Genomic DNA, 19,828 nt, shown 5'->3' on the forward strand with positions numbered 1-19,828 from the left:
GAGGCTTTAAATACATGGGCGTCTATGGGAATTTCAAGGGGAATTACGATTGCTTCGTTATATCCATTAGTTCGTTATATCCCACTTCGTTATAACGAGCTTCTACTGTATTGCTGGTGTCGAAAATAAATGCTGAAGAGTTTATTTCAGAACATTTATCTGCATCACGCTATTTTTTGCATTATCAAATGAAATGCGGAGTGCTCCTGAGAGGATTTTCTCCAGGATAATTGCAATCAATCAAAGTATTTCTAGCTCTTCATAAGAGCTCCATAACAATCATTCAGGTGCTTGAATGTAAATGTAACTTGCTTCTCCAGTGCACTTCCAAGATGTGAAATTAACTGCTCCAGAGTGCTCCCAGGTGAAAAATACCTGCTCCAAAGTGCTTTTAAAATGAAAATTTTGCTGCTCCGAAAATTGCTCCAAATCTGAAGTCTTCGATAGCATCACTGCATTTAGCAGTTGTAGCATGTATGCTCCTCCTGCCACACCTGTCCAGCTGTTTTTGTCACTGGTGTGAAATCTCGATGTTTAACTGGGGAATAAGGGAAACAGCTGCAGCTGCTTCTTTCGTTAAACTCCTTTTCTTTTTTTCCTTGTAACATGAGGGCATCTTATTTTGTGCAGCATGCCCCGTCAGGGAGGACCAAGTGCAGTTCAGGGACATGCCTATGGAAGAAGCTGGTGGTGGTGCCGGCATCACCTTTGGCAACTACTTTTCTACTGGTACGACTGCCATGGGTGTCATGAGACTAGGCCCGAATAGCGAAAAGCCAACGTGTGCCAACAATGAACATGATATGGTTAGTACTGCACATGTAACTTGATATCATTGCTGACAATTGTACTTAATCTTTTTCGTGTACTGCTACGTTTATAACTCTTTTGTTCTGCAACAATAGACTCGTAATCATCTGTCATATTTTTATGAGGTGTGGAATGAGAACTTCGTTAATTGCGAGTTGGTTTTCGCGGCCAGGAAATATTTTTGCTGAACCACACTCAGGTACAGTATGCCTAAGGCACGGAGCAGTGAAGATTACACTTGTGTACAATACGTGTCAGCTGTCCCGCCACAGTGGATTGGTGGTTACGGCGCTCAGTTGCGGACACGAAGGTTGCAGGTTCGATCCCGGCTGCGGCGGTCGTATTTCCGTGGAGGTGAAATTGTAGAGGTCCATATGCTGTGTGATGTTGGTGCACATTAAAGAACATCAGAAGGTCAACATTCCAGAGCCCTCCACTACGCGTCCTCATAATCATATCCTGCTTTTGGCACGTAAAACCCCGGATTATTGTAATACTGTCAGCTGCCGATTTTTCGGACGCCCGATTTTCTGGACATGCTTGAAAATTCGGGACGCTTTCGCGGCAACCGTCGCCAGCCCCATAGACTTCAATGTATTAGAACGTCCGAAATTCGGACGCTGAAGCTATTCCGCGTTTGATTTTTTTGGACTTTCTGCCCAAATTGCGGTCCGAAAGACATTATTTGAAGCCCCCACCTCTTGCCCGGCGTCTATTATCTCGTAGGTTTCGAACCACTGCTTTCGCGAGGTCAAATCTGTTTGAGACAGTAGCGAGTCCGAAAGTCAGCTTTGCCCGCGTTGCCGAAGCGTTATGGGGTGAAAGCAGACCAGAAATTCGAAGGGGCCGCTATCGCGGCGCCGTGCGGCGATGTTACGGATAAGCAGCGGAAATGCACGGAGGCGTGATGTGCGGCAGCTGGCAAACGTGCCAGTACGGCTTAATTGCTGACAACCCTTACGACAAGCATCTTCAGTTAACTGCTCGTTAGTGCACGTGGCCTAGCGCAGTTGCATGCGTACTGTGCGCATTCAATAGGCGAGAACCCAAATGCGCCGCGCCGCCAATCCTGCTGCGTCTTTGTGCGAGACCGCTAAGTGCGCCGCATAGACGCGTTGCCTTCACGGACGAAACCAGCTCGCCATTGCCGCGCCCGTGTGCGGTCAGGAACTAAGTGCGCATCACGAACCCTTTCATGATAAATGTGTGCGTACGATACAGCAACAGTAAAGTGACGGCGCCAGCTTAGGTTGGCGATGTGCTGCACACAACTAGAAACGATCGGCTTGACACGACAGCAAATGCTGCGTATCGGTGGCGATTCGGCGATGTGTGTGCGCATCGTTTACATGCGCACACTCCTAGGAGAAAGCCGGACGAGTAGTCCGCTCTTCCGCCACAGTCTTTGTGTTCCGCGTTATCGTTTACAAACGCTTCATGCGAGATAGCCGTAATCTATTCCGCGCATTCCTGTTATCAGTGGCGCTCATCACGAAATGCAAAAGTGGCGGTTGGCACGTACGTAGTTAAGCGGGGTTTGCGGCAGGCACGGAATGTATTTGCGAGAGCCTGGGCGCGCACCAAAATGCCTGATAATTGCACTGGGAGGCATTAAAGCTATTTCGGACGTGGCTGGGGCGATTTGACCGCTTCAGCTAATTAAAAAAGCATGAATTCGATTTTCCGGACTGCCCGATTTTTCGAACGATTTCGTGGTCCCTAGGGAGTCCGAAAAATCGGCAGTTGACTGTACTTGTCAGCCCTTTTTTAATAAAATTTCTTTGTTTTTGAGCAACCTGTTATTTTATGTCTGTCTAAGCATAGTGTTCAAAATATAATATATTTCATGTTTGTTGCTAATAAATTGTGAGAGTTATAAAGCCTTCACAATAAGCATGTGTGAAATAAAACGAATGGATGTTCTGCGCTTGTTCTGATAAGAGTGCTGCTTACGTACCATAACTTTTGAGGGTCTTGCTTATACATGGTAACTCTTACAGCTGTTACTGGCAAAATTTGAGAGGCATCTTATAACATGCTTCTTGCTTGAAATTGTTCGTTTGTTGCTAGCCCATTGAAGTGTTTTTGTAATCCTTGCTTCTTGCTTGATTTTATCTGTTGTTTTTATTCAGTTTGTCTACGCTCTTGATAACGGAGTGAAGATTACTACATTAGGAGGCACTTGGATGATTCTCCCGAAAGGATCCACATTCTTCATCTGCAGAGGTTTGTTGGCAAAAGTTATTTGCTACTTCTTTCATTCCTCAGTTCTTTTACATCACAAACGTGTGCTTCTTTTTCAAGTTAAAGGGAATAATAATGTCTGCGTTTGCTTTTTGAAGGGTATCAGAACTGAAAGTATTGTAGTGTGCTCGCAAATATTACGCCAGACTAAGAAAGTCACAGTTTTGCCGCAAGACCGAAGCAATGAATGCGATAGCAAGAAATCGAAATGTCACACGAAGAACCAGAAGCAGCTCGATAATTGCAGCGTGCCGCTGAAGCACAAAGAAAGATGCCCTAAATGAACGCACAGGCAGGGCAAGCGTCAACTAACAACTGTCACAGTTGAAAATCAGTTCTGCGGAATCCCGCAAGGTGGCGGAAGGGTTAAGAACCCTGGACGAGGACGAATTTTTCAGCGACTATGAGGCTTTATTTCTGAGAAATCCGTATGGGGATTTCCTTGTGGCTTTGTGCTACAAATGGGTGGTTGTCTACTTTCCCTTTCTTAACTGTCACAGTTGTTACGCCTATGTGCTAGAGCAACGCGCTACAAGTGTTGACAATGGAGAATTAGACGCTTGCTTGCTTGCTTGACCCTTAATTCTTGGCTCTTACCCACTACGGGGGATTGGCCGTGAAACCGGCGGTTAATATAGGTGGGGAAATTTAAAATTTAGGCGCTCTTAGATATTTCTTCTTCTTTTAAAGTGCTGCGCGTGCAGTGACCCTCTGCCTCTCTTACCACAGGGGCGTCTGATGCAAGATGTGCCCGGTGTTCTTTGTCTTTTTTTTTTTTTTATCCACATCACGAGTGGGTACAGAAAAGGGCCACTTTGTCGTGCGCGACTCAAGGGCAGCTTTCAAATTGAAAAAAAATCAGGAGCGTTGCGTGATAGAAAACACGCTCACGGTCCTCGAGATTTCTTACCACCAGCGGTAGATGGTGTATATAAATAGCTCGCCGTTATTTTGTCGGCGCACACATGGCGTGTGGCTGAGTTGTCTAACGCAGCGCGCTGGGGAGCGAGGGGTTGCTGGTTCGAATCCGTGGTCGGGTACTTCAGAATTTTTTAAAATGCGAATGCATTTCTTAGTCGGGCTATGTCAGGTGTCTGCCGGTGTCCGCGCGCCGGCAGGTGTTATCTCTCCGCTCTCACTCCCTCTCCCATAGCAACAGCTGCGGGTGCGTGCGCTTATCCTCACCCCTAGCAACCAGAGCGGGTGGTGCGGGCGGAGTAGCGAAGAGTGAGTGGAGAGGAGCGCGCTCTGGCGTGTGAAGGCGCTCGCATCGCGGGAGCTCCGCCGAGCTCCTGCGTGTGTGTAGAGTGTAGGAGAGAGTAGGTGCAGTGCTTCGCCGCTCCTTCTCTCGCCATTCGCTCTCTCTCCTCCCTGCGCCCCACTCTCCTGTCCGCTTGCTCGCACGTATGTATAAATGGAGTGAAGCGATTACTACGCCGTGTACTCTCAGCGCATGAAATGCATTCGCATTTCCTCACGATTCCCTTCGGGGAGGTGGGGCCATTTTTTCTTTTGCTTTATTTTTCTTTGTTCCTTTCTTATGTTATGGGTCATTCCATGCCAACTGTCCCAGTCTGGGCGCTCGACAAAAATCAATTTCTCTGAAAAAATCATAGAAAATTACACAGCTGTAGACATTGGTTCTGTAGTATTTTCCCAAGATATTTCGAGCGGCAAAAATTTTTCGGGCACGTGAGCACCATTTGAACTTCTCGATATGGTGGAAAAAGGTACAAAAGAAAAATTTGCTATAAATGGACCGTTTCATGCATTCATTCTAAACGTGATTTTTTTGTGTTTTTGGAGCATCGCACTTTCATTATAGGACAGTTGCTTAGAGTAGCTTTATATTTTTCACTCCTTGGCGCGTAAGTAAAACAGAGTAAATTGCAGCGTTTTCGGCAATTTTTTTACAAAAGACGATTGTAGACCAAATACATCAACTATTTTTATAGAACTCGGCATAACACGTACTAACTCCTAAAGTTTTTGTTCTGACTGCGTGCGACGCACCGGCTCTAAAATAAAATCCTGAACTTGGAAAAAACACTACATTGGCCTATGTTCAGACGTCTGTAGCACCCTAAGGTGGTCCAAGAAAAAATAAGCAGAAAAGCGCATACGATTGAGAATCATAACACCTTCATCCACAGAAAGTTTAATCGAAGTAGTTTTTGTTTTAGTCAAGAAAAAATTTTTTGAAATTTAGTCCCACCATTGCATTATTTTTGCTATGGGGCAGTATGGACTGAATTTACTGAATAAAAAAAAAAGAGTTCAGCTTGTTTTGTTAGTGCTTTATAATGTATATCACATATCAAGGAGATGATAAACAGAGGTAAAAATATAACAATACCATTGGTGTAGATGCCGAAATTGCCCAATAATGAATCGCGTTACTGATTGTGTGCCTCTCTGAGAATGAATTGGCGTCAAAATAAGTTGTCTTAAAGTTCATAGAAACCGGAGAAAGGAGACGTGAGCGTGGTCATTTGTAGCGGATCCAAACGAAGTTCATCTAAGTATTCCGCAATGAACGGCACATGATTTGACAACACGCTGCGTATTCACGCATTCCGTCCGTCGTCCGCGATGCTACGGACGGGATATGCCAAGCTATTTTTTCGCATCCTTATTTGGATGGTTGCAGGCAGCACATTTCGTTAAAGTAGAATTTGTCTGTCTGGTAACATGCATTGTTTTACAGCTGTTATGAGATCCACAACAGCCTATTTTTATGGCGTAGTTGTCTGGCGCCGCCGCGCCGCCTCCGGTGTACGTAAACATGCCAATAAGTAACGTGATTCATTATTGGGGAAATTGGGCATCTAAAGCCAAATGGTATTGTTATATTTTGACATCTGTTTATATCTCCTTGATATGTTATGTACATTAAAAGTACTTAAAAAGGAGCTGAAAACGATGTGCTACGAATACACCACCTCTTTTTTTTTTTATGGAGTAAATTCGGTCGGTTTGTACTGCCCCCATAGCAAAATAATGAAATGGTGGCACTAAATTTCAAAAAATTTTCTTGACTAAAACAAAACTACTTTGGTTAAACTTTCTGTGGACGAAAGTGTTATGATTCTCAATCGTATGCGCTTTCTGTACAGTCGGACGACCACCGATACTTTCGGACCCACGGGAACGTAAATAAGTCCGAATTATCGAATATCCGAAAAAATGAATGCATCAGAAAAAAAAAACTTCTTGACACTTCAGGGTCCCTGTGGCGAAAAAAGTTGTCAATGTGTTGCTGCCCGAACTTCCGCTTATGTGCAACCAAGTACGCCTGTATCTCCGCCAGTGTGATGTGATCGCTGTACGATGACGAGATGGTCGTTCGTGAAGGCAACGCGTCTGTGCGGCGCACTTAGCGGTCGCACAAAGAGGCAGCATGAATGGCGGCGCGGCGCGTTTTGGGTTCTCGCTATTAAATGCGTGCACTACGCATGCAACTGCACAGGCTCCATGCACTATCGAGCAGTTGACTGAAGATGCTTATAGTAAGGCTTGTCAGCAATTGAGCCGTACTGGTGCGTTTGCACCTGCCGCCATCACGCCTCTGGCATTTCCACTGCTTATCTGCCAAAGACCTCGCCGCACGGCGCCGGTGATAGCGGCCCCTTTGAATTTTCCAGTCCGCCTTCACCCCACAACACTTCGGCACTCGCGGACACAGCTGACTTCGGACTTTGCTATGTCGTAAACAGGTCGACTCGCGAAAAGCGCTGGGTCGAACCTACGAGATGATAGATGCGGCAGAGGTGGGGGCTTCAATTATTGCCTTTCGGACCTGCAATCTTGGGCAGAAAGTCCAAAAAATCGGACGCCGAAAAGTCTCTAGCGTCCGAAATTTCCGACGTTCTTGACCATTGACGTCTATGGGGCTGGTGACGGGCCGCGAAAGCGCCCGAATTTTCGAGCATGTCCGGAAAAGCGGCGTCGAAAAATCGGCAGTAGACTGTATCTGCCGCGTTTCATTGTCGTCGGCGCGGCCTTCGGCGCTGGCTGTGAGGGCACCGTTGGCGCCATTAACCTCCAGATCTTTTGATACAGCGAGCTAAACTAAGCAAGTCTCAAGATAAAAATGAACGCGCGCACAAAACGCTTTACCGCATACGCATTCGACAAAATGGCGGCGATAGCAGCGCAGCGCGGGGATACAGGAACCAGAATGTAGAATGTTCGCGATGTCGATACGATTTCCCACAGTGGACCAGTGCCTCCAAGATCGGCATTTCCAATCACAAATCTCTGAGGCGTAAAGTAGCGATCGAAATAAAGCCTCATAGATCACCAATTAGCTTTCGTTTTGATCTCTGAGGCCATACTTTGTATGGTACGGTTGCCGGAGGAGATAATGGCTGGCGATTCGGCGTGCGCGACAGTCTCGGACAGGGTCCGGATTATCAAATGTAGATCTCGCAGCTGTCCGAAATATCGGTCGTCTTTACACATTACTTCTATGGGATCATCGGCGGTGCCGCGTGACTGTCCGAATTACCGAGCATGTCCGAATTATCGGTGTCCGATTTATCGGTCGGCGACTGTATTTTTTCTTGGACCACCTTAGGGTGCTACAGACATCTGAACATAAGCCATTGTAGTGTTTTTTCCAAGTTCAGGATTTTATTTTAAAGCCTGTGCACAGCACACAGGCAAAATAAAAGCCTTAGGAGATAGTACGTGTTATGCAGAGTTCTATAAAACTAATTGATGTATTTGTCCACGATCGTCTTTTGTAAAAAAATTCCCAAAACGATGAACTTTACTCAATTTTACCTACGCGCCAAGGAATGAAAAGTATATAGCTACTCTCCAACTGTCCTCTAAAAACAGAAAAAAGTAATTTTCGAATGAATGCGGGAAACGGTCCTTTTATAGCGGATTTTTCTTTCACACCTGGTTTTCCACCATATTGGGAAGTTCAAATGGCGCTCACGTACCAGAGAAATTTTTTGCCGCTCAAATATTTTGGGAAAATACTGTAGAACTAATGTCTATATGTGTGTAATTTTCTCAGATTTTTTCAGAGAAATTGATTTTGACAGTTGGCGTGAAATGACCCATATATACATACACATACAAATCCAGGACATGATGGCGTCGACAGACGGCGACGGCAAAATCAGCCGAGAGTGTCCATATAATTGCTATCGCAATAAAAGGAGGGTTTAGAAAGAGCTCTTAATTGGTATAATAAAGTAGGTAATAGAGTGTTGGTCTTTGGCATCCTTTATGGGCCCTGACAAGGTCTGAAGAATTCACCGCAGGATTCCTAGATCTGCTTTCTTTACTGGAGGGGTAAAAAGTCTTATTCTATGAGGCAGTCGTAAAGCTGAAATGAGGTGAAGGCAACTTTCTGTCGTGTCTAAGCTCGCTGTTTTATGTTCAAGCAATGCATTGTTTAGCTGCTTCAAGTTCCTTAAAAAGACATCCCTTTCTGGACGGCCTTCTGTCAAAAACTGCATCGACCTGCAGAACATTTGCAGAGTGTCTGGATTACTTTTTTGACTTTGTAACTGCGGGACAAGGGACTTTTGAGCTGGCCAAACTTTAAACTTTTAACTGCTGTTAGTATGCGTATCCACAAATAGCCTTTCAGTGCTACCCTACTGCTTTGGTCCAGTGGGTAGACAGCCAGTGGAGCTGTGAGGCAAGCATTGAAGCAGCACCCCGAGGAAGACGCTGTTGGGTGAAGAAACGAGGACAGAAAAAACGTTGCTTTTTCTTGTACTTGTTTCTTCACCGTGTATTGCGTCATTAACATTTTGCATTGTTACCATTTTGGTAAAAAAATTTCATAGCCAACACACGCTATGAACAGCTTGTGAGCTGTTCAGTGTCTGCATTCTGCAGGATGTGTTTTCTCACCTAGCCCAAGGGGTAGCTCATGACCCTTTTAATCTCATAGCCACTACAGCAGATAGGCTTCAGTGGAGTAGAAAGGGAATGGAATGTCATACAAATGTGTTGCACAAGGCAGTCTACTTGCGGTAAATATAGACTGGTATTGCCTACTACATTGTACAATGAAGACTCTTATATATATTCAGCTGGGACACGATGAGTGATTATAATTTGATTTGTGCCCTTCTCTATGATCACTCCAAGTAGTCTGTGCTGTGCTCTTTCTGAAAGATGCGTTGCTTTGTATGTTTGTAAATACAGTCGAATTCCGCTACAACGGAATTTCCGTCACAACGAATAATTTTCGATTCCCTGTCAGCCACCCACAGAAAACAATGCGAAAAAGGTCTCGTCACAACGAATACTTTTTCTGGGTATTCCGCTTGAACGAAGTTTTCGCGAGTGCTACCACATAAGGAAAAGGAGCTTGCCTAGGATTGCAGCGAAATTCCGCTTGAAACTCGACCATTTCTCGTTGCCAGAGCCATGCGGCTGCATCGCAAGACCCGTGTCACCATCGGAGACATGCTTTCTGCCACCACACGCAGATCCTGGTAAATTATTCGCCATTGAGATGCTCAGCGACGGATCGTCCATCCGCCATGATGCTGCCAACGGGTTTGATGCGCGTTCGGGCCGCGGAACAATCGTTCTTCAAGAACTCCCGCCATTGTTTTGACGTAGCACGCAGAACAAAACTGCTCGTCGTCACAAGCCCTGCGATCATGAATGACATCCACGGAGTTTTGAAGGCACACGCGCTGCGAGCGCGCACCTAGTCCGAGTGTAACTGCATTGTGCCGCAACTGCTGCGAACACAAACGCGGTCGGGTCGACGCGATCATGGGCTACCAGGAAAGTTTGTGCGCATCCAACATACACGCACAGACTCAAAGCAATGCTGCATTCAAAACAGCGGTAGACATTATCACAGATAGCAATGACGCAGTTCTGAAGGCATGCGCACGGCCAGAGCACACAGATTGAAAACGGAACTACTGTTTGCCATAACCGCTGCGCAGAAAACCGCGGTCACTATCGTCGCGATCATCGATAGCGAATATGCTCAAGTATGCAGCTAACACACTGCTCGGCATGCTTCGAGGGTAGCCTGCATATCGTATTTGCTCGTGTATAACCCACGTGTACAACTCGCGTAGTGACGCAAAGCCGCCTTCCTTGCATTACCGTGAAGCCAACTTGCGCACCAAAATTCGCGTATAACCTTCACCCAGAGTTTAGCGCTAAATTTTTTGTATAATTTTGTGCGTGTTATACGCGAGAAAATACATTCACTCGTTGTGCGGCCAAGTATGTCCGAGTCAGCGAGAGTTATATGCAAAGGACAGTGCATGCGCTTGCTGGGACCAAAGGACTAGTCATGATCATCAGATCTTCTTGACTTTTGTGGTCTACAGATGAAATTTCGCTGCAACGAAATTCCGCGACAACAAACTTTTTCGCGCGTACCGTCAATTTCGTTGTAGCGGGATTTGACTGCATACTTCCTACATGCCAAGTGGCAGTCACTTGTTCTTAAATTTTAGCAGCCACGTAAAGATAAACAGTTGGTAATGCGGATTTACTTAAAAGCCTTTCATTTTATTACAAAATGAAAAAGAAAGCTTATTCTTTCCTTTTTTTTTCTTTGCAGGCATGCCTTTTACACTGCGGAATCTCACCTTGACAACGGCCAAGGTCCTTTATGCCTTGACAGATCCCTGCGAGGCTGATTCAGAAGCATGAATTTGTTTCTGAACACGTTACGGAATACTAAGCCCCATAACTCTGCTTGCAATACGTACGTTGTTTTTAAAATTTTTTGCTACTTCTGTGGTTTTATGTGGTGCCAAGGACTGTGGGCAATTTTCAAATGCATTTCTTTTGTCACATGGTTTTGACTTTTAATTTTTAGCATTGATAAACTTGTACGTACGAAGCCATTTTTTGTTTAACACTTTCCTGTCCGCGAGAAAATAGGCCAATTTTGGGTACTCTAGTAAACCATTTTTCTACTGCCACTCAAGAGTATTGATGCTATAATATATTGTATGGATTTGTAGAACAAGGAATGCACTTTCTAATCGTATTGAAGCAAACATTTCTAAACAATTTTCCAAAAAAAAAAAAAACTAGGGGTGTGCAAATATTCGAAATTTTGAATATTTTTCGAATAGTGTTTGCTATTCGATTTCGATTCACACTGAAATTTTACTATTCGAACTTCCCAAAGACAAATGCAGTCAACGTCCGATTGAAAATGACTCCTTCAGATTTTCAATATGCTTCACCTCATAACACTCCCGTATTGCGGCAAAGCCGCCTTTCAAGCTCCGTTACGGTCGAACTTAGCCAAGACACCGTCAACGTCCGATTGGAACTGGTCCCTAGATTTTCAATATGCTCCACCTCCTCACACCCCCGTATTGCGGCAAAGCTGCCTTTCAAGCTCCGTTACGGTCGAACTTTGCCAAGACACAGGCAACGTCCGTTTGTAAGTGGTCCCTAGATTTTCAACATGCTTCACCTCATCACAACTTCGTATTGCGGCAAAGCTGCCTTTCAAGCTCCGTTACGGTCGCAAATGTATTAACTCAAGAAAACGCTGGTTCCAATATGGAGATGAAAGATGTGGCAGAGTTCGGGGCTCAATTAATGCTGTTTTGGACCTGAAATTTGGGCAGGAAGTCCCAAATATCGGATGCCGAAGCTTTTTAGTATCCCACGTTTCAGATGTTCTTATATATCGACGTCTACGAGGCAGATTTGGAAGGGAGCACACCCTTGTCCGCCACATCAGTTGGGCTTCCACAGAAGTTGAAAGAGGAAGAGACGCTGAGGAAATGGCATCTCTGCCTATCACGTGTAAAGTGTTGTCGGCAACACTTTGGTTGCGCCAAATAATGTACATAAATACCATTCGGCCTCTACATTGCCTCATTCTTGATAAGAAAGACAACTATGAAATATGACCCCACCAGCGCTTCATCAACCTAGCGAAAAGAAACACTTTCATGTTGCTATCTCACAAGAACATACTTAGGGATTCTCTGCAACTTTTTCTGTAATTTCACTTCGAATTATTCGAAAAATGTTTGAGAAATATTCGAAAATTATTCGAAATTACAGTAGAATCTCGATGATACGAATTCGTAGGGAGCATGCAAAATATTCGTATCATCCCGAATTCGTATGAACCAAAACAAGTTAAAGCTGATCATGAAGATGAACAAGAACTTTATTGAAGTAAACTACTTCTTGCTGAAAAAGTCCATGATGTTTTTCTGAACTTTTTTGCCTTCGCTGTCCCTCAAGAAAGCCGCCTGAAAGGAATAAAACCGTGCCGCGGTTTCTTCACTCATGCTGCCGGCGCTTACGGTGCGGCGCAGAACATCGAGGGCGTGGTGGTTTTCAGACGTCGACGGCAGGATGTCACACACGTCGGCGTCTTCACCATCACTGTCGGACTCGGTCTCCTTTGCCTCGTCGACCAATTCTTCGACAGATCACAGCCCACAGGTCGCGACGTTGTCGTCCGCGGTGACGAAGTCTTGCGCCGAAGCTTGAGTCCCAAGGTCCTCCCAACCCTCGATGTGCAAATCGGCGTCCGGCTCTTCGTCTTCTTCCATCAGAGCTGCACCCTGCCCCGCAAAAAAACCACACTTGCGAAAACAGTTCGCGATCGTGTCCTGGGTGACATTGTCCCAGGACATGGCCAAGAAATGTAATGCGTTGAGCAGACTGATCTTCAAGTTTTCTTCCTTGCGCTCGATTTTCGCCAGGAGCCTCCGCACAAGCAACCCTTTGAAATGGTGCTTCACGTTTCTAATTATGCCCGCGTCCAGCGACTGCAGACGGCTTGTGGTGTTCGCGGGCAGGAACCTTACGGTGACATTGGTAAAGTTGCAGTCCTTCGGATGAGCCGAACACTGGTCGACGAAGAGCAAAATTTTTCTATTTTTGGCCCCCATTTTCCGGTCCAAAGTTGTAAGGAACTCGCGGAAAAAATCAGCAGTCATCCAAGCTTTCTTATTTCCTTTATACAGGCAAGGCAAACGTCCTGCGGATCGGAAGCACCTTGGCTGTTTCGATTTGCCAATGACGGTAAGCTGAATTTTCTCCGAACCGTCGGCATTTGTACAAAATAGCACGGTGACCCGTTCTTTACTTTTCTGGCTACCATGGCAGGCCTGGCCTTTCATGCACAAGCTTCGCTCCGGCTGCAGGTTGAAAAATAGTCCGGCCTCATCAGCGTTGAACACGTTGCGCGGAGCGTAGTCCGAAATGAGCGCCGGCAGTGTGTTCAACCAGTCGCTGACCTGTGACTCGTCCACTTTCTTAGCTTCACCGCTAACAACTTTGTACACTAGTCCGTGCCTTTCTTTGAAACGGTGCAGCCACCCGCCAGAAGCTTGAAAGTCCTCGATGCCAAGGGAAAGCGCAATGTTGTCCGCCTTTTCACGTATCACCTTGCCGTCCACGTTGACGCCAGCTGCTGTGACTTCGCGAAACCACGTCAGCAGGACCTCTTCCAGCTTCACGTGGGTAGCCGTCTTTGCCTGCTTGACGTTAGCGCCGAAGTGCTGGGCATTTTTCAACACGATGTCTCGCTGCCCAACAATGGTGCAGAGCGTCGACGGCGCTATGCCTAACTCCTTCGCCAAGTCGGTGCGTTTCTTCTTAGGGTTTTCGTCGACCTTCCTCAGTATTCAATTTTCTCCTTAAAGGAAAGGGCCTTCCGCTTCCGAGACATGTCGACGAACGCTACGGTCTCCCGGTACGAGCAGCAACTCTCAAACGCCACGCACATGGATTATGCAGCGGCGACACGAGAGCGACGAGAACGAGAGACTCTATGCGCGCGCCCGCACCCGCACCACCCGCACCACATCCACGTGAAGACGCGCGGCGTGGAAAACTTGTCAGGCACGTGACTCGGCCTGGAAACGAGAGGAGGATGGCAGGGCCCGCTGCCATGCTGCATACCTCGTCGCTACTCTCCTCCTCGCAGGCTCGTTTCCCGAGCAAGCGTGCCCAAGCTTGAGAGGTTTTCCCTTTCTCGTCGGTGGGGCGTAGTGCAGCCGTTTCCACGGGGAGGAGGCGAGGAGAGATTTCGGCGCTTCGCGCTGCTGGGGGGCTCGGCAGCTCAGGCGGTGAAGGCAATCGAGGTGAAAAAAAAAAACCGCCGGCGGCCGCGGTGGTCTCTCCGACCAGCCGCGTCTCTCCGCTCGCGTTCAGTGGTCACTCGCGCGTTCGTATCATCCGAATTGGCTGGGGAAACTGTTCGTGTAACACCGAATTACGGCGCATTTTAAACAACGTAGTCCGTCCGACACAACCTCAAAATTCGTATCATCGCGAAATTCGTATCAACCGTAATCGTATCATCGAGATTCTACTGTATTCGATTCGATTCGCACTCAATCTGTATTACAGTCGAACCCACTTATAACGATCCCAGATATAATGATCTATCGCTTATAACGACCATATTTCGGTGCACTTACGATTTTCCTATGCTACTGATTGAAATTGCGTCCACATATAGCGAACATTTTTCAAAGCCTCCTACTTTTACAACGAACACTTCAGACACGGTCGCGGTAAAAATAAGGCGTATACGAAGCGAAAAAAAGTTGAAGTAAACCTTCTAAAGTATGAGAGGTGCGCGCTCGCGCGTGCCCCGCTCCAGTTTACTTGTGACGAAGATACCAGAGATCGGCGCGCACCGCACGCGCTGCTTTAAGACGCTACGAGCGAGGTCACTCACTTTCCGGTCGTTTCTTCAGTGGCAGAATGGCAGTGGGGAATAAACAAAAAAAGAAAGAAAGAAAGAAAGAAAGAAATAGTAGGCAGCATGAAGCCTCGTGGTCAGCTTTCGCACGATAACCTTTCCTGGCGCCGTTCTCTGCAGCTACGGCCGCCTACGATGAACCTATGCTTTGGAACGCAAGAATCCATAAAATGCAATAAGCGATGACCGCGATAACTTTTTCGCCACTTAGATGTTCACTTCGTCGATGTCACAATGTGCCGCAAAATGTCTTTCATCTTTTCGGTAATGGCAGAGACCGGCGGATCAAAGATTACGACTTCCGCGCGATTGCGGCGATTCCTTCTCGGATAAGCATCAGAAGAGTGCAAAGGCGATGTGGCGGCCGGTGATGAACGTGCCATTATGATTTATCGCCGACAACTTTATCACAGTCATCTGCAGCTATCGGCTCAGCTGCACGTGTGGCGTAAACTGTTCGGGGTGGCGGCGGTACAAGCAGTACAAGCGCGCGATGCCATTGCCGTTCGAAAGTTCGCGTCCGCCGTGCCGTGCGAGATAAAGTGCGCGTCGCTTCGTGTAAACGAAACTAGCTCGCTGGTGTTGAGCGACACAGGCACCGAGAAACGTTGATGCACTTACAGTGAGCGTACACAGCGTGTTTTATTAGGCGGCAACCCAAGCGCGCCCCGCCTGTCGTGCAGGGCCGTCAGAGCATCGCGAAGACGTAGAGTGCGCGTTGCTTGCAAAATGCTTGTCTTCGCCACGTTGAACGAACAGGCCGCTCGCCGCACCCATGCACGCTCCGAAGTGAAGCGGGCACAAAGAGCGTACAAATGCAAGCGGCCCGGTAGTGATGGCGTGAGCCCAGTAGGCGACGCGCTACACGCAACTAGCCAAGGGATGATCGGCTCCACGTAGCGGTACCGCGGTTCAATGAAACGTCGCTTCACTGCAAACGCGGTTTAATTCACTCGTGTACGCAGCGGGCCTCGCTTCACAACGCGAAAAGGCCTAACTTCTCACCGGAGGAGTTGTTAGCACTTTTCAATAAAAATGTGCAGAAAAAGAAAAGCGACTGGGCGCTAAATGCATGTTTTTGAGGGCGAGTCCATTTACAACGAACTACTGATATAACGACCAGTTTTCGCGGCACTTTTCGAGTTCGTTATAAACGGGTTCGACTGTATTCGAATTCGCTTCGCACCCAAAATTTTGCCATTCGCACAGCTCTTAAAAAAAACTTTAATCGGAAATTTTATTAAAAACGAGAAATATTTGTAAAAACGTAAATGCTGCTTTGCACCAATTCAACACAAAAAACTTCGAAATACAGTCAACTGCCGATTTTTCGGACGCCCAATTTTCCGGACATGCTCGAAAATTTTGACGCTTTCGTGGCACCGTCATCAGCCCCATAGACTTCAATGTATTAGAACGTTCGCGTCCGATTTTTCGGACTTTCTGCCTAAATTGCAGGTCCGAAAGGCATTTGAAGCCCCCACCTCTGCCGCGTCTATTATCTCGTAGGTTCAAACCAGCGCTTTCGCGAGTCAATCTGTTTGAGACAGTAGCAGAGTCCGAAAGTCAGCTTTGCCGCATTGCCGAAGCGTTATGGGGTGAAGCAGACCAGAAATTCAAAGGGGCCGCTATCGCGGCGCCGTGCGGCGATTGTACGGATAAGCAGCGGAAATGCACGGAGGCATGATGGCGGCAGCTGGCAAACGCGCCAGTACGGCTTAATCGCTGACAACCCTTACGACAAGCATCTTCAGTTAATTGCTCGTTAGTGCACGTGGCCTAGCGCAGTTGCATGCGTACTGCACGCATTCAATAGGCGAGAACCCAAATGCGCTGTGCCGCCAATCCTGCTGAGTCTTTGTGCGAGACCGCTAAGTGCGCCGCATAGACGCGTTGCCTTCGCGGACGAAACCAGCTCGCCATTGCCGCGCCCGTGTGCAGTCAGGAACTAAGTGCGCATCACGAACCCTTTCATGATAAATGCGTGCGTACGATACAGCAACAGTAAAGTGACGGCGTCAGCTTGGCGATGTGCTGCACACAACTAGGAACGATCGGCTTGACACGGCAGCAGATGCTGCGTATCGAAGGCGATTCGGCGATGTGTGCGCGCATTGTTTACATGCGCACATGCAACGGGGAAAGCCGGGCGAGTCGTTCGCATTTCCACAACAGTCTTTGTGTTCCCCGTCGTCGTTTACACACGCTTCATGCGAGATAGCTGTAATCTATTCCGCGCTTTGCTGTTATCTGCGGCGCTCATCACAAGATGCAGAAGTGGCGGTTGGCACGTACGTAGTTAAGCGGGTTCGCGGCTGGTACCGAATGCATTTGCGAGAGCCTGGGCGCGCACCAAAATGCATGATATGAGAGGCATGCTTTAATGGGAGGCATTAAAGCTATTTCTGACGTGGCTGTGGCGATTTGACCACTTGAGCAGAATAAGAAAGCATGAATTCGTTATTTCAAACTGCCCGATTTTTCGGACGATTTCACGGTCCCTAGGGAGTTCGAAAAATCGACAGTTGACTGTATATACTTTGATAGAAAATGCCATATCCAATATTTTCGCAAATATGCGCATTCTTAAAAAACGACTGCTTTGCAACATAAGCAGTCTTTATTTAGATACATACAATAGAAAACGTTAGCCCTAGTGGTTATCGTGCCACTGCGCTACGCAGTTACATGATGTGGTGAAGCACAGGATTGTGCAGATTGTTTTGCAGAAAACATGCTCTTTCTGTTCGACTTTTTGCTCAAGAGTATGCACTCATGCATATTTATTAGTTGTGCTGCACATCTCGGCGTTTATTTCTCCGGTAAATAAGAGCATGAGGAAATCGATGGTTCCAACAAAACGCCGCGCGGCACTACGGGGAGAGCTATGTCGAGGTCCACTCCGCATTGATTTATCGTGCTGAACTCCACTTGTTGAGCAGCTGCCGGCAAGTGGTTCCACCCAAATGATGTTGACACTCCACAGATAAGAACTGAGACCTTCAGAACACGCTGGATATTTTTTAGGGTTGTGTGAATAGTAAATTTTAGGTTATATTTTGGTCGAATAATTTCGAATCGAATCCGAATAGTACCGTATATACTCGCGTAATGAACCCACTTTTTTTTTTTCAGAAATGTTGATGCAAATTTGGGGGGAGGGTTTATTACACGGAAAAAAAAAATTGCGGTAGGTATAAAAGTTGAAATTTCGCATGACAGTGTTCAGAAATTCTATAATTGTACCTCAGTCTTTAATAAGTAAGCGTTTGCACGTAATGTATGTGGAAAAAAGAAAGCTTTATTGATGACACCAACCAGCCACTTTTTGGCGCTCCTACTCGCTTCCATCGCCGTCAGTGTCTTCCTTGCTTATGTCGCTTACTGTTGCCGCCTCGTCATTGCCACACCACAGCGCATCGCCTTCTGTACCGTCCAGGCTATTGGAGATCCCAGTCTTCTTGAAGCTCCGGACGATCATATCGCTCGGAATCTGGCTCCACGCCTCCTGAATCTAGCGGCACAGCATCTCGCTGGACGGTCTCCTTATTTTACCGGCAGGAGTCGGGTCGTGGTTTCCGTCGGCCATCCACTCTGTGTACAGCCGCAGCACGTTGTCCTTAAAAAGGCTCACTAATGGAAACGTCAAGGAGCTGCAGCACGGAGGTCAGGCCACTGGGGATCACCGCGATGTGCGATCGTACGATCACCGCAATGTACGAATGCACTGTGCACCGTTGCTGCTTTGTTTGCATGCCGCTGTGCCTGCGCGGCGCTATAAGCATTAAAGTTTCTTGTGTGTTCAACAGATGGCGCATGGCCGCAAAAAAGGCGCGACTTTCAAATTTTGACTCGTGTATGCGTTCGCGCTGCTTGCGACTTGTTGTTAAGCGATGTTTTTAACTTTTGTAGCGTCGTCGTTTTGAGATATAATGACGTGATGCAACGTTGTTTCGATCTTCAACGACATTATCAGTCAAACCAGAATCAAATCAGTGTGTATACACACAATAAAAAAAACTTTTTTTTTCCAAGTACCAAAGTGGGGCGTGGATTCATTACGCGAGTGGGTTGATTACGCGAGTAAATACGGTATATATCACATAGTATAAAGAAAAATGAGCATGTTTGTCATGACCCAACTAACCTCAACAATATTTTTTTAAAAATTGAAACAAGGCATGGTGCAAATGTAATTCTTTTTTGGTTCCAAGGAAGTGGAAGCAACTTTGAATAGTAGCGAATTTGACTCGTAATACTCGAATTTGACTCGTGATACTCGTAAAATATCGTACATTTTAAAATATACTATACTTAGAGCATGTAAGCCTATACAGAGAACTTTTAAACTTAAGAAATGATGAATCGACGTGAGGTTAATATTGTCATTTAACCTTAAAGTGGGGCTTCGCGGCAGTGCGGACTTTTTCTGGAAAGCTGTATTCACGGCATAGCACCCCTTTACTGCAGTGAAACCACCTTTACAGGGGGTTACATGTGGACTAATATACACATATTCGTTCATTTCGGGTACTTCGAAATTTCCATGAACTTAAATTCGAATCCAAGCGAATTCGGATACATAAATATTCATTCGAATATTCGAAGTGCTCGAATATTCGCACAACCCTAATATTTTCAGAACTGAGCGTGGCAGCGACTACTCTGTTCGGAGATAAAAACAAAACTTACCGGTTCCGCGGCTGTTTGACGCTCTTTTGCTGTCTGGGATGAAGGCTGAGGAGCCAGAATCATCGTCCAAGTTGCACTGATGCCATCATAAAAAAATCCTGACTGCGACTCGTTGGAATCCGCCGAAATTCGCCGTTTCCGAGACGCAGGTGCACGCGATGTCTACGCCATGTTTGAAGCTACGAGCGCTCGGCCCTCTCAGCACTTCAAAGCTTTCTCCATGGCGACAGAAATGAAAAAAAAATAGCTTCTGTGTTATATGATGGATTACGTTGGTCATTTGTAAGTGCTCCTAGTGCGGCAAAATTTGTAGTTGAAAACCATTGATAGCGGGCTATGGATGAGTATAGGCGCGAACAGGAAAGTGTTAAT

General features: G+C 46.6%; 1 protein-coding gene across 1 annotated transcript; it reads right to left on the reverse strand.

The window, feature by feature from the left end:
- Positions 1-12,476: 12,476 nt before the first annotated feature.
- Positions 12,477-19,519, reverse strand: LOC119375322 (tigger transposable element-derived protein 6-like). The gene is made up of 2 exons (XM_049411237.1): positions 19,457-19,519; positions 12,477-13,580 (listed from the first exon to the last, which is right to left on the reverse strand). Exons 1-2 carry the CDS (start codon positions 19,517-19,519, stop codon positions 12,477-12,479), a joined length of 1,167 nt encoding a protein of 388 aa, XP_049267194.1.
- Positions 19,520-19,828: the final 309 nt, after the last annotated feature.

This window comes from Rhipicephalus sanguineus, chromosome 11 (assembly GCF_013339695.2).
Source record: "Rhipicephalus sanguineus isolate Rsan-2018 chromosome 11, BIME_Rsan_1.4, whole genome shotgun sequence".
In the NCBI taxonomy this organism is placed as follows: domain Eukaryota; kingdom Metazoa; phylum Arthropoda; class Arachnida; order Ixodida; family Ixodidae; genus Rhipicephalus; species Rhipicephalus sanguineus.